The sequence below is a fragment of the Corvus kubaryi genome, unplaced genomic scaffold (genome assembly GCF_017639235.1).
Source record: "Corvus kubaryi isolate FWS band 111438036 unplaced genomic scaffold, C.kubaryi_AGA036_p1.0 37142, whole genome shotgun sequence".
In the NCBI taxonomy this organism is placed as follows: Eukaryota; Metazoa; Chordata; class Aves; order Passeriformes; family Corvidae; genus Corvus; species Corvus kubaryi.
This window is the reverse complement of record NW_024581036.1, coordinates 60,693-74,113: the sequence shown is the minus strand read 5'-3', so window position 1 is coordinate 74,113 and position 13,421 is coordinate 60,693. Positions and strand designations below refer to the sequence as shown.

Sequence of the window (13,421 nt, the reverse complement as noted above, 5' to 3'; positions counted from 1 at the left end):
GGAAACAACGCCGGGATCCCAAAGCCGTTTTTCCCTGCCCTGCTGGAGGCCGGGCTGTGGCTGCCCTGCCCCGCTGCTGCTTGGAGCTTTCGCTACGCTGTAGCCCTGCTCGCCCTGCCTGCCTGGGCCTCCATGGGGTTTTCCCATCTGGATACATCTCGTCTGCCACCCGGGATTTGCTCATCCCTGCCGCTCCAGCCTGCCGTTCTAGCCTGCCGCTCCAGCCTGCCACTCCAGCCTGCCGTTCCAGCCTGCTGTTCCTGAGAGCCCGGGATCAGCTGCCCAGCGGTTTGTGAAGCCTTTGTTCCATCCCTTCCCGGGATCCCAAGGCACCAGAGCCGTGTGCTCCCCGAGCTCGCTCCGGAGCGCCCCCTGCAGCCGCGGGGGAACCATCGCACCTGCCCTGCTCACCAGGAGCCACCAGCGCCCCTGCCGGCTGCGAGCGGAACTACACCCGAGGGGAAACAGCCTGACAGCCGAGAAGGCTGGGACTGGGTTTGTCCTTGCTGTTACTGCCATAGTTATTGCTGTTTTGTTTGACTGGTTATATATATATAATAGTAAAGAGCTGTTATTCCTATTTCCCACATCTTTGCCTAAAGGCCCTTGATTTTTTTCAAAATTATAATAACTCAGAGGGAAAGGGGTTATATCTGCCACTTCAAGGGAGGCTTCTGCCTTCCTTAGCAGACACCTGTCTTTCAAAACCAAGACATGTAGGTATCAGAAGGTGGTGATCAAGTCATCATGGTGTCAATGTCCCAGTGATAAGATCCAACCCCACCTGGGTGGAATCCTCACTTATTGATTATATCTGTGAGAGAACTTCTTTTAGTGTTGTGAAATTTGTCTCTCAGCCAGGCTGGTGGAGGGATTTTGAAACTCTGTCTCTGCATGGTCTTATTACATTTCAGTTTTATACATAATAGCACGAATTACATTATTTATAACATTACTATTATTATTATTATTTCCTCCAGTTTGGGCCCGAGGGCACGGGCAGGCCAGCGCTGCCGGAGCCATTTGTGCTGCGTCAGCGCAGGCAGAGCAGCGGCCCCAAGATGGCGAGGGCACCGCCCTGGCCCTCCCACTGCCCGGCCGGCCCTCCCTCTGTCCCAGCAGGAGCCGCGGCGGCAGAGATGGTGTTGGGGTGTCGGATCAGTCCTTCCATCCTTAATAGCGACCTGGCGGCGCTGGGCGCTGAGTGCAGCCGCATGCTGGACTGCGGGGCCGACTGCCTGCACCTGGATGTAACCGCCGGGAGTGGGCGGGAGCGGCCAGGCCGGGGGGAGCAGCCGGAACAGCCTGCCCCTCCCCTGCCGGCCGGCCCGGGGTGTAACCTGCAGGCGGGCATGTCCCTTTCTTCGGCCCCAAGACACTTCATCCCGAACATCACCTTTGGCCACCCCGTCGTGGAGTGCCTGCGCAAGTGGCTGGGCCAGGAGCCCTTCTTCGGTAAGGGCCGGGGGCTGCAGGGCACTGCCCCTCCGGCAGCGGAACTCAGCCCCACTGCCCGCTCGCTCTCCTCTTCCAGACATGCACATGATGGTGGCCACGCCAGAGCAGTGGGTGAAGCCCATGGCAGTCGCTGGAGCAAACCAGTACACTTTACATCTAGAAGCGACGGGCAATCCCAGGGCACTGATAAAGGACATTTGGGAGAATGGGATGAAGGTGAGAGGAGTACACACTGTGCCCTGCTTAACTAACAACTGCCTTGCTGGCAGGTTCTCTGTGGTGACCACTGACAGGACCCAAGGGAACGACCTGTTAACTGTGTCAGGGGAGGTTTGGGCAAGATATAAGGAAAAGGTTCTTCCCCCAGAGGGTGGTTGGGCACTGGACAGGCTCCCCAGGGAATGGTCACGCCCCAAGGCTGCCAGAGCTCCAGGAACGTTTTGACACCGCTGTCACGTACAGGGTGGGATTGGTGGGATGTCTGTGCAAGGCTGGGAGTTGGCCTTGATGTGCCTTGCAGGTCCCTTCCAACTCAAGCTATTTTGATTCCACGATTTTATGAAAAACTCATTGTTTCCACTTCAGGTGGTCAGGGATTGGCACATGCAGCCCTAACACACTGTGCATGAAGTTAGTCTTCAATTTTAGTGAAGAAAATCTGGAATTTTTAAATAAAGAGGCCTGTTCTTCCTGCCATTACACAGACATGTAATTATTTTCTTAGGAATCCGCACTGAGCTCAGGCCAGTCTTGCCCTGAGGTGCATGAATCCTAAGGTGCACTTGGATTTGGCTTCCCTTCCTGCAGGTTGGCTTGGCCATCAAGCAGGCACTGCAGTTGAACACTTGGCACCTTGGGCCAATCAGGTAGACATGGCTTTGATGATGATGGTAGAACCTGGGTTCAGAGAACAGAAATTTATGGAAGACACGATGTCAAAGTTAAACTATGTTTCTCTTTCATTATTTATTGAGCTAAAAGCTAATTAACAGTAGGGAGTATAGTGGTGAAGTAGATAAACCTTGTCTAGATCTGTAAGAAGCTGTAGGGTGGCAGCTCATGTGGATCTCAGTGCCTGCCTTTTTATCTGGTTCCTCAGGTTCAGTGGCTGAGGACACAGTTTCCCTCCTTGGATATAGAAGAGGATGGAGGAGTTGGGCCTGACACCATCCATAAGTGCGCAGAGGTAAGAGGTTGCAACAGAGCAGCATTCTCAGTCACTGTGCTGAGAGACTTATCAACACCCAGAAAATAAAGCTTAGGAGGAATTTCTAGTTTTCAGAGGAAACTGTAAAACACATTTAATATCAAAATCTGTTTGAGATCTAATCTTTTTTAATAGTCGCTGTTGTAGCCTACCCTAAGATAGAGAAGTTTGTTTCTTTTATGTTGGTGTAAATAGAAGCAATGTGATGAAGAAATTACGTATTTGGGGAAGAGCTGTGTTTTCTGAACTTGACTTGGGATTGTAGTTAGAGGTGTGTCATGTGTGTCCCACTTGTTTGCACACCAGCCCAGAATTCACAACCACCTCCAGTGTTTTACAAGCAAGCTGTAGGCAGTGGCTCTGTTCCGTGTGACTAAGCGGGTGTTTGATGTCTTCCAGGCAGGTGCCAATATGATTGTGTCTGGCAGTGCTATTATGAAGAGCGCAGACCCGAGGTCTGTGATCAACCTCCTCAGGAATGTGTGTTCAGAAGCAGCCCAGAAACGCAGTCTGGATCGATGAGACCTGCCCAAGCCGTGTTCCAGAAGGCTCTGGGCACACAGGAGAACTCTTTTCTCACGCATAAGGGAGGGCTGGATGAACACCAACTACAGAAACTTCTTGCTGCTGAACAGAGGAATCATTCCTTCACTGCAATGAAGCAAGCAGCAGTGGGAAACATTCTTGCTGTCTTTCAGTGGTTTGAACCTGTCTCTTGATTTTGTGGAGGCTAATTTTGTGGCACAACCTCCAACAATGCTGACTGGATTGAACTACAGTCAGTTTGTTGCTTGCTAGAAGAGTGTAGCATCGCCACAAGAATCTCTCTTGTGGAAGACTCTTAATCAAACTGCCTTCTGCTGCCTGTATTTTGTCATTTGATCTGTGCATTCCTACAAAACTTTTTCACTACTGCATTAAACACCCCTTCCTTGGTGTGGTAAGTTCTTTTAAGCTGACTGTCATAAATGAGTGGCTTTGGGAGTAAGTTCAAGTAAAATGCAGCTTAAGAGGGCTAAAAAAAAATCCCAGTGATGGTAAAAGTGTTCTTCTAAGTGTTACTATTGCATTGGAAGTATTTGGCCTATAGAAGTCAAGCATCAAATCAGTCAGTGCAGCATCTTTACCAGATCACAAAGTGGGGAATATCTTCTCATTTACCTTTCAAACAGCCAGTTAAGACAGCTGTGTCTGAAATTCCTGGAAGTGATGGAATTCCTCAGAAGAATGTTGCTTTAATACTCTTCAGATAACAAAACCTTAATCTTGCCTCTCAGTCTCCTTGGTTTGTACATATGTCTGAGTAAGTGATGGTATCTGCTGAAGAGATACGTAGGTTGAAATGCCTGGAGATGGGTCTGTAAAACAGCTTGTGGAACCAAATAGTTATCAGTCCTTCAATTTGCTGTGTCCGCAGGCCTGGCCTGTTTGGGCATGTGAAAGGTGAGTTACAATGCACTAGAGAAGACCAAGCAGGCTATTATTAGGTCTCCCATGGCTACAATTAGGATTGTTGACTCTTTAATATTTCATGGTATTCTGTGTGGTATTTTTCCTTTTAAGTTGCAATTACAGAAGGGTTGCAAACAGTCTGCTGCCCTGGGGGGCCAGGCCAGGAGGCTCAGCAGCTGCAGCTAGGCAGGTGTCACCTGGCAGCTGCTGAGGCAGTGCTAGAGCTGGTGCAGCCCTTCTGAGCCTGGGACCTGTGAGGTGCCCCAGAGTGAGAGCCACTGCCCTTGCTAAGCAGGAGGAGCTAAGGCTATTTCAGACACTAGACAAGTGTCTGAAATGGCTAACTGCCACTTTTTTTGTAGCCCTGCCATGTAGCCCTGGGAGAGGGGCCCTGAGGGGAGGCACGGGGTTTCATAGCCCCTGGTCAGCCTCGTTCGCCATTGGTTGGTTTGTGTTTCACTGCGCGGGCAAGGATCCTCGGGTCCCGTGACCGTAAGAGTTCCTCGGCAGAACCCGGCCATGCGGCTGGGGAAATAAACATCTCTGAAACATCTATCAAGAATCTGTCCATATATATTTATTTTCCACGGGACTCCTGGCTTGATACATCGTGTTGCAGTATCCGCACTGTAACAAATGGTGGAGAATTGCGAGCAGAACAATCCCTGATCCCTAAGCGACTGATATGTGTTAGTAAACCCTAGAAACTTTGGATTTCTCTTCTTGTTTTGTTTTGCTATTCCATCTAATCCATATCTAAACTATGGAGGAACCGTGGGAAGACTCTTGGCTCTCAGAGCTGCATATGGACATTTATTTTAAACTTGAAAAGATTCTTGAAAAATTATTTGTAAATTTTAGCTTAATTCAAGCTCAAAAGAAACTGAAACACTTCCTGGCATGGTTGTTTAAGAACTTTTTCTATGTTTCTTGGGATTTGATTCTTACCAAAGACTTTTGGAACACTGTTTGGACACAGTTAATTTTTGAGTCAAAATATATGCCGAGGGAAGGATATTTTCGTGAATATTATTTAATTACCGAGACTGTTGAACAATGTCAGCTGTGTCTTGGTGAAGGGAAGCCTGCCTCAGGGACCGTGCAGCCTTGGCCATGTGGACCAAGCCCTCTGCAAGCAGCAGTGAGGCAATTCCTGCGCATGGGCAGAGCCACGCGAGCCACAGTGTCAGCAGCGGAGTGAGGCGCAGCGGGAGCAGCGCGACCCGGTGGTGCCCGCCCAGCCCCGCGGAGCGCGTGGTGGAGCAAGCCCCATGTACGCCCAACTGAGAGGGGCGGCGCGCAGGCGGCGGCCATGGCAGTGGTGGCAGCGGAGTGGAGCCTCACCCAGCCGAAACACGCACTGAAGCAGGGCGCGGGGGAGAAATCGCTCAGGGGCCCGGCCGAGACATGGCTGCAGCGCCTGGCAGCGGCAGCAAAGCTGCGACCAGAGGAGGCGACGCACGGAGAACTGAGCGGCGTGGCCCAGCCCGGCCCGCGCAGCCCTGAACGTGACCCCGGGAAGACTGCGCAGGCACGAGCAGCTCCAGCAGCCCCAGCAGCTCCAGCAATTCCAATACGGGAGTGAGCAAAAGGGAATGCAAGAACGCAAAGCAAAATTATGGTTTTATAACAAGGTGTGACAACCAGCAAGACATCTTCGTGCATAGAACCGCTATTAAAAAGAATAACCCTGAAAAATGCATCCCAAGCCTGGGAGATGGAGAGGTGGTGGAATTCAAAATTGTACTAGGTAGAAAAGGGTTACAAGCATCGCAGGTCACTGGGCCTGATGGTGTTCCTGTAAAAGGCAGTATATATGCAAAAAATCGTAGTCATGTTAGACAGTATCTCCATTGTAGGCCCCCCCTACAGTCTCCCTTTCCTAATCCCACCCTTCCCTTTTACCCTATGTCCTATTACCCCCAGCATATTCCCAATCCGTTTTTTCATCCACGGTTTCCCTCACAAAACCATGCTTTTGCCAATTGTTTCCCCAAAAATCCCTTTCCAATGCCGAGTGGGGGATGAAAAGGGGGAGGGAAGAAATTAAACCCTGTCCTGCCTCAGTTTCCCCACAAAGCATGCTCAGAGAGTCCTGTCTCCCTTCTGTCAGCCTTAAGATGTTCCAGAGAATCTGTTTGGACATTTAAAGACTCAGGAGGGTGGCTTGTTTTGTTTTGAAACTGTTCTTGTTATGTTTATCCAGTTGTTTTCAATGTTAAGTTTTAAATCTCTTTTTGTTAAAAATAAATGGGTGAAATGTCAGGGTCCCTCCCCCGCCATGTAGCCCTGGGAGAGGGGCCCTGGCGGGGAGGCACAGGGTTTCCCTAGCCCCTGGTCAGCCTTGTTCGCCATTGGTTGGTTTGTGTTTCACTGCGCGGGCAAGGACCCTCTGGCCTGTGATTGTAACAGCTCCTCGGCAGAGCCCCAGCCATGCGGCTGGGGAAATAAACCTCTCTGGAACATCTATCAAGAATCTGTCCATATATATTTCTTTTCCACAGGCCTCCTGGTTTGATACATCGTGTTGCAGTATCTGCACTGTAACATTTTTTCTGCATGGTTAATTGTGGCTTAGGTGAACAAACATTGTTGCTTCCTGTTTCCACTTGCAACGCCATTTGGGAACTAGCAAAAGAAAAATGGAGTTGTCTGGACCTATTGTACTGAGAGATACTTCAGAAGAGGTTTGCCAAAGCAAGCTTGGCCATGAAAGGCTATAGTCCCAAGAGCTGTTGGGTGTGTGTTAGAGTAGCTTATCCGTGCTTCTGGAAAGAACCAGCATAGAGTTTAATGTATGCATGGACAAACAGTCACAGCTCTGGTAGCTAAAATGCAGGCTGGACAGCCACCAGCTGCTACAAAAATGGTAGTTCAGGATGTGGAGTCTGGCTTTTCATGCTGTTGAAAGTAGTAGGACAACAGCTCTAGTATACTAACTTCCTGCAGTTGAGTGTAAGCTGGATTGAGAGGGTAATCAAACTATTTCTACTTTTTTCCTAATTAATTTGGGGGCAACAGCCAAGTTGTGCTAGTTAATTGATGGTACTAGGCTTTGTGGAACCGTACGGTATTTTCTCTGTTCATAGGTTGTAGTCATTTTGTAATTGTTTTAAAGATGGTAAATTTGCACCTGCATTGACTCTTGGGTTAGGAGTCGTGTGGGCGAGACGTTACACCCACAAAGTAAAATTACTTAATTGCTTCCTTCTGTCTGAATCCCACCAATGTGGGTTTATGCAAGTGACTCCTGCTGCAGCAGCTTTTGCACATCTAAGGTCAAATCTGCTAGTGACCATGTCCATGAAATCACAGTAATGAATGATTCTTGTTCTTTAATGCTTAAGACTGTTTCAATTTGTCACCTCTATACATTTACAGAGTGATCTGTTTGGGGGCTGTTGTCCTGCTCAGTAACAAGCCCTGAGTCGCAGGATTGGAACTGAGTGCTGACACGAAAACCCAGAGAGCTACTTGCATGGTCTCCCCAGGGCTGAATAAACCCCAGGTCCATTAGATGCTGCAATCCTCTGATACGGTTTCAGCAACAAGAGAGAGCACAGCCTGTGGTATTGAGGCACGTGGTCTAGAGTGGTCCAGAGTGATCTGACAGCACAGGTCTGTCTGAAGTGGAAAACGGGATGAAAACAACAGAGCCAAGTCATGCTGGGCTTGCACATGTGCTGCACAGAGTGGTACAGCCCACAGCCCTGAGCGAGGTAAAACACTACAGGAGACACACACAGAGCTTAGTTTTAGTAGGGTTTAAAGATTCTTATTTCTACTTACATTCCATTAAGGTCCTGGATGCAGAGATGAAGCATTTTAAATCCTTATAGCAGCAGGAAGTATAAGAGGTGTTTAAAAAAATGCCTTGATTGAACATGGTAAATAAAGCACATGGGAAATGGCTTTGTGCAGCTGCAAACACTCACTTTCATGAGGGGGGGGGCCTTTCTGCATTATGTTTTAACTTGGTATTTCACAGTCAGTCTTTGTAATACCTTCAGCCACAGCAGTAGGAGCAGCACTAACAGCTGTTCCAAATCTTAACAACCAAAGAGAGGTTGGGATTTGTTGGGGGTTTTATTTTCTTTTTAAAACTTTGAAAAGGAAAGAAAACAAGTAGGGGATTCTACACATTTTATGGCTTCAAGGATGAGCCTGGCCCTGAGCCCTAAGCCCGTTCCCACAACAGGTTCCTCATTACGCCAGCATTCATGCAAAACTGAACTGTATGGAGGTGGGAGCCCAGCTGTGCCAGGACATGGGCTGCAGGCAGTAAACCAGAATACCAGTGCTGATTCCAGCTGCATGCAGTATAGGGAGAAATGAAAGGAGAGGGCTGGTCCTGTGTTGGGGTTTTAGGAGTTCTCCTGGTTTTTTTCTGTTAATTTTCTGGAATTAATTAATTAATTAATTTTCTGGGTTTTTTTCTGGAATTTTCCCCATACGTGTTGCCAGGGGGACAAATTGCTGGGTATTTAAGAAAAACAAAAGACCTAGCCATTGAAGTGGGGTGCATCTTGCTACTCTTTTGTTTCACCTGGGTGTGTGGACAGCCCGTCCCCGGTGTTTGGACAGAGAGAGAGAGGCTGCTTCTTCGTCTGCTCTGCCTTCTGCCAGAGAAACCCTAGGATCCCAAGCCCGCCTTCCCTGCCCTGCTGGGAGCTGGGCTGTGGCCGCCGTGCCCCTGCTTTGAGCCTTTACTACATTGTAGCCATGTTCGCCCTGCCTACCCAGACCTCTGGGGGGTTCCCACTGCAGCTTCACAGTTTGGATCCATCTCGTCTGCCACCCAGGATTTGTGCTCGTCTTTGCCGTTCCAGCCTGCTGTTCCTGAGGGTCCAGCCAGACACCAGGATCGGCTACCCAGGGGTTTGTGAAGCTTTTGTTCCATCCCTTCCTGGGATCCCAGGGCACCAGTGCCGCGTGCTCCCCGAGCTCGCTCCGGAGCGCCCCCTGCAGCCGCGGGGGAACCATCGCACCTGCCCTGCTCACCGGGAGCCGCCAGCGCCCCTGCCGGCTGCGAGCGGAACTACACCCGAGGGGAAACAGCCTGACAGCCGAGAAGGCTGGCACTGGGTTTGTGATTGTTTTCTGTTACTGCCATAGTTATGGTTGTTTGTTTGACTGGTTATACACATATATAATAGTAAAGAGCTGTTATTCCTATTTCCCGTATCTTTGCCTAAAAGCCCCATTGTTACTGCGGGGATTACTGTAACAAGCATATTTCAAACCAGGAGTCCCGTGGAAAAGAAGTATATATGGACAGATTCGTGGCAGATGTTTCAGAGATCGTTATTTCTCTAGCTGCATGGCCAGGGCTCTGCTCAGGAACTCTGCAGTCACGGGACGCGAGGGTCCTTGGCCACGCCGGGGAACACAAACGAACCAATCAGGAATGAGGCTGAGCAGGGGCAGGGAAACCCCGTGTCTCCCCCTCAGGGCCCCTCTCCCAGGGCTACATGGCAGGGGAAGGGACCCCAACATCTCACCCATTTTATTTTAATAAAAGGAGAATGAAAACAACTGGATAAACATAACAAGAACAGTTTCAAGACAAAACAAGCCACCCTCCTGAGTCTTTAAATGTCCAAACAGATTCTGTGGAACATCTTATGGCTGACAGAAGGGAGACAGAACTCTCTGGGCATGCTTTGTGGGGAAACTGAGGCAGGAGAGGGTTTAATTTCTTCCCTCCCCCTTTTCATCCCCCCCTCGGCATCGGAGAGGAATTGTAGGGAAATGGAATTGTATATGGAAGCCATGGGGTGAAAAACGGATTAGGAATAAACTGGGGATGGGGTAAACTTAGGAAGGGGTTGATATTGGGTACAGGGTAAAAGGGGAAAGTAGGTTGTGAGTAGGGAAACTGCTGGGATGGATATTGTTTATAATTTTATGCATAACGGCTGCCTTTGATGGGAATACCTCCAGGCCCAGTAACATTTGCTGCTTGTAAACCCTTCTTTCCTTGCACTGTATCAAATTGTACAACTTCCCCATCTCCTACACTTTGCAGGTAATTTTTAGGGTTATTCCTTTTAATGGCAGTTCTATGGATGAATAGATCTTCTCCTGTATCATCTCGTGTTATAAATCCATAGTTGTTTTTTACATTGTACCATTTCACAGTTCCCGTGATTTTCGTTGCTATAACTTCTATCACGTGCTTGCGTGCTTGTCGTGGCTGCTGGTCCCATGTGGCCGCCGCCTCGCTGACTCCGACGTCTCAGCCGGGGCCCCGCGTTGCGGCTGCTCCGCGCTCTCCGAGGGGCGCTGCTCCGGCGCGTGTCTGGGCTCTGCAGGGCCCCACGTTGCCATCGCCGCTGGCTCCGTGGCCTGTGAGTGGTTCCGCTCCGCAAACTCCACGCTGCTTTGAGTGAGGCCCTGTTTCGGCTCGGTGCTGCGCTGCACGGCTTCTCATGTCGCTGTGGAAACCGCCGCTTCTCCCTCCGCAGGGCTCTCCGAGCCAGTCGCTCAGAGCGGCCTGCCACGCCAATGCCCGGTTCCTGGCTGCTCGTGGCCCACAGCACCCACGGCGCCTGCGGCATCGCTCCCTCATTCGCGGTCACGTGGCCGGGGACCCCGAGACAGGGACAGGGTCTGCGATAAGGCGTGCGCTCCCGAGGGGGCCGGGCGCATCCAGCGCAGGCACCTCCACCGGCACAGCTGCAGTCATGTGCTCACGGGATGGCGGCCGCGCGGCGTTGGCCACGGGATAAGTATGATCTTCTGCTTTAGGGGTAATGGGACCATATAAATGCTCCTCAAGAGCTTCCCTGATTATAAGGTATGCACAGAAAGCTTCTCTTTGATCCCTTACTTTATCCCAGATCTCATCCCAGAAACACCCCTCACAAGATCCAGGAGGTTCGATATCAAAAAGTAACTCTGGAGAAATATAAGAGAACCTTTTGAAAAGCCAGATAAAGAAATGTTCTAGATCTCCCCGTTGCATTACTTTTTTGTTTTGTTGTTCAAGGATTCCTTTTACTTCTAGATACATTTTTTTCTGTGGCCCAGAGAGCCCCATTTCCCACGATTCTTCCATAGTCCAGAGAAAATATCCAAACCAAGATGAGAAGAGAGAGGTCTAGAGTGGTTTTTTATTCACGAATTTTCGTCAGGGATCAGTGTCTTGCCCGCATTCCTCCACCAGTTTGTTACTGCAGGGATTACTGTAACAAGTATATATCAAACCAGGAGTCTCGTGGAAAAGAAGTATATATGGACGGATTCTTGGCAGATGTTTCAGAGATCTTTATTGGCCAGGGCTCTGCTCAGGAACTCTGCAGTCACAGGACCCAAATGTCCTTGGCCACGCCAGGGAACAAAAACCAACCAATCGGGAATGAGGCTGACCAGGGGCAGGGAAACCCTCTGTCTCCCCCCCAGGGCCCCTCTCCCAGGGCTACATGGCAGGGGGGGAAGACCCCAACACCCCATGATTTCAAAATTACAATAACTCGGAGGGAAGGGGGGGTTGCATCTGCCACTCCAAGGGAGGCTTTTGCCTTCCTTAGCAGACCCCTGTCTTTCAAACCAAGACATCCTGGAACCAAGTTGAGTTCAGCAAGTTTTAGCAAGTTTTCTAACCCTGTCCCTGTACTGAAATGGGGCTGTTGAAAAATCAGGTGCCTCCCTGTCTGGAGCCAAGACACAGAGTGGAGACAGAGAAGTCAGGGCACAAGTCTGCAGCTTCTTGAGAAGCATCTCACTCGCCATGTGCCCACAACACTGCCCACACCCGGCCCTGCCAGATGGAGGGATGCTGGAGGCAGGCAGGTGATGGGGGAAATGCTGCCTGTTCCTGGCCCCGCTTCCCACTGGATTCTGCCTGCCACACGCACATATCCTGCTCAACTGATGGCAGAGCCCTGTGCACCACCACTGCATGTAACAGCCCTGTGCTGGCACCGTGGGAGGAGGAACAGCTCTGGCACGGTGCTCCAGCAGCCACAGTCTGCTGCCACAGGCCTAGCCAGCTGAGAAGCAGCTGTTGGAGAAAAGATTTCTGCCAGAGGTGGACTGGGGTAATGACAAAACAGATGTTTTGCTTCTGTCTTGTGCCTGTTCAGCCTAACTACCCTTTTTATTGCTGTCTCATGAAGCACTAGCAAGTTCCCACAAGGGCTGGCAAGAACATACAAGAGAGGACACAGCAACCACGGTTCCCCTTGCTTGGGCCACTATCCGCCTCTACAGCCCCTGTAATGGGCAAGGTACCCAGCAGCTGCTTTAGCCCACACCAGGGCTGACCTCACAACCACACGATGATTTGGCACCACGGCTGGGACCTGAACTGCAGTGCAGCGATGCTCTGCAGTTTCCCAGGCTAACCAAACTGGGATAACCCAGCTCCTACGACACAGGGGGTCTTTGGCCTCCTTTTTAACACCCTTCTGTTTGCACCCTCCAGTAAAGAAAAACCCTCCCATAAACTGGATTGTATTTCCATTGCCTGGCAGCACTCTCAGGACATGGAAGGCAGCTGGCCTGGCTGGCTGGTTTACTTAGTCTGTCCCCTCTCCTGAAGTGCAAGAATTCTTCCCTCTGCCCCAGGTGTCAGACAACAAAGGAAGCCCATACCTTACAACAAAGCTGGGTGAGTGCAGGAACTCATGCCTTCTGATCAACGAATCAATATGATTTCACAGAAGCTTTTTATTGTTTAAAATACACTCCACTCACACATCTCACAACATTGGCATCATACCCTACTTATACATTCTACCTACTTATACATATCACTCTACTTAATACATTTTCTTACTTACGCTTTTTACAACTTCTACACAACACAGTACTTATGCATTTTACCTACTTATACATAATACACTACTTATACATTTTACTTACTTATACATATTACTCTACTTCTACATCTTACAACCTTTACATGATACTCTACTTATACATTTTACAACTCATCCATAATACAGTACATATACATTTTGCATGAGATTTCACATTGCTTGATTGGTTTCTCTATTCTGTCCATGAGCTCCACACACACTTTTCTGATGATTGGTTTTGATATAGTGCGGCACAATCCTTTTTATCTATTTCTTGCTGTCTTGATACTTAGTTTTTCAGCTTCTTCTTTCCCAATTCTTTTCCACTTTAGCACAGTTTACCTTTCAGTCCTTGATGAATTCCTGAGGGCTCTAACAGGTGGGACTCCTCATCCAGGCAAGCAGAGTCAAGACGATGACAGCAACAAAACCCATCCAGTGGTCAGGAGCCAAGTTAGTCCAGGAAATCCAAACACCAGACCAGCAGAGAACAGATATAA

The 13,421-nt window shown here is 49.6% G+C and overlaps 1 protein-coding gene and 1 long non-coding RNA gene across 3 annotated transcripts; one reads left to right on the top strand and one right to left on the bottom strand.

Moving 5' to 3' along the window:
* The first annotated feature begins 1,267 nt into the window (after window positions 1-1,267).
* Window positions 1,268-4,672, top strand: LOC121661327 (ribulose-phosphate 3-epimerase-like). Of its 2 annotated transcripts, none has more exons than XM_042021365.1 (4): window positions 1,268-1,455; window positions 1,535-1,674; window positions 2,558-2,644; window positions 3,069-4,672. In XM_042021365.1, exons 1-4 carry the CDS (start codon window positions 1,353-1,355, stop codon window positions 3,078-3,080), a joined length of 342 nt encoding a protein of 113 aa, XP_041877299.1. In that variant the 5' UTR covers window positions 1,268-1,352; the 3' UTR covers window positions 3,081-4,672. The 2 variants fall into 2 exon arrangements, with proteins under 2 accessions (XP_041877299.1, XP_041877298.1); XM_042021364.1 differs by having other exon boundaries at window positions 1,282-1,455; window positions 3,065-4,672.
* Window positions 4,673-8,322: 3,650 nt separating this feature from the next.
* Window positions 8,323-11,844, bottom strand: LOC121661326. Its single transcript, XR_006014923.1, has 3 exons — window positions 11,686-11,844; window positions 11,327-11,333; window positions 8,323-8,468 (listed from the first exon to the last, which is right to left on the bottom strand). It is a non-coding gene; the product is annotated as an uncharacterized LOC121661326 (long non-coding RNA).
* Between the last annotated feature and the right edge of the window lie 1,577 nt (window positions 11,845-13,421).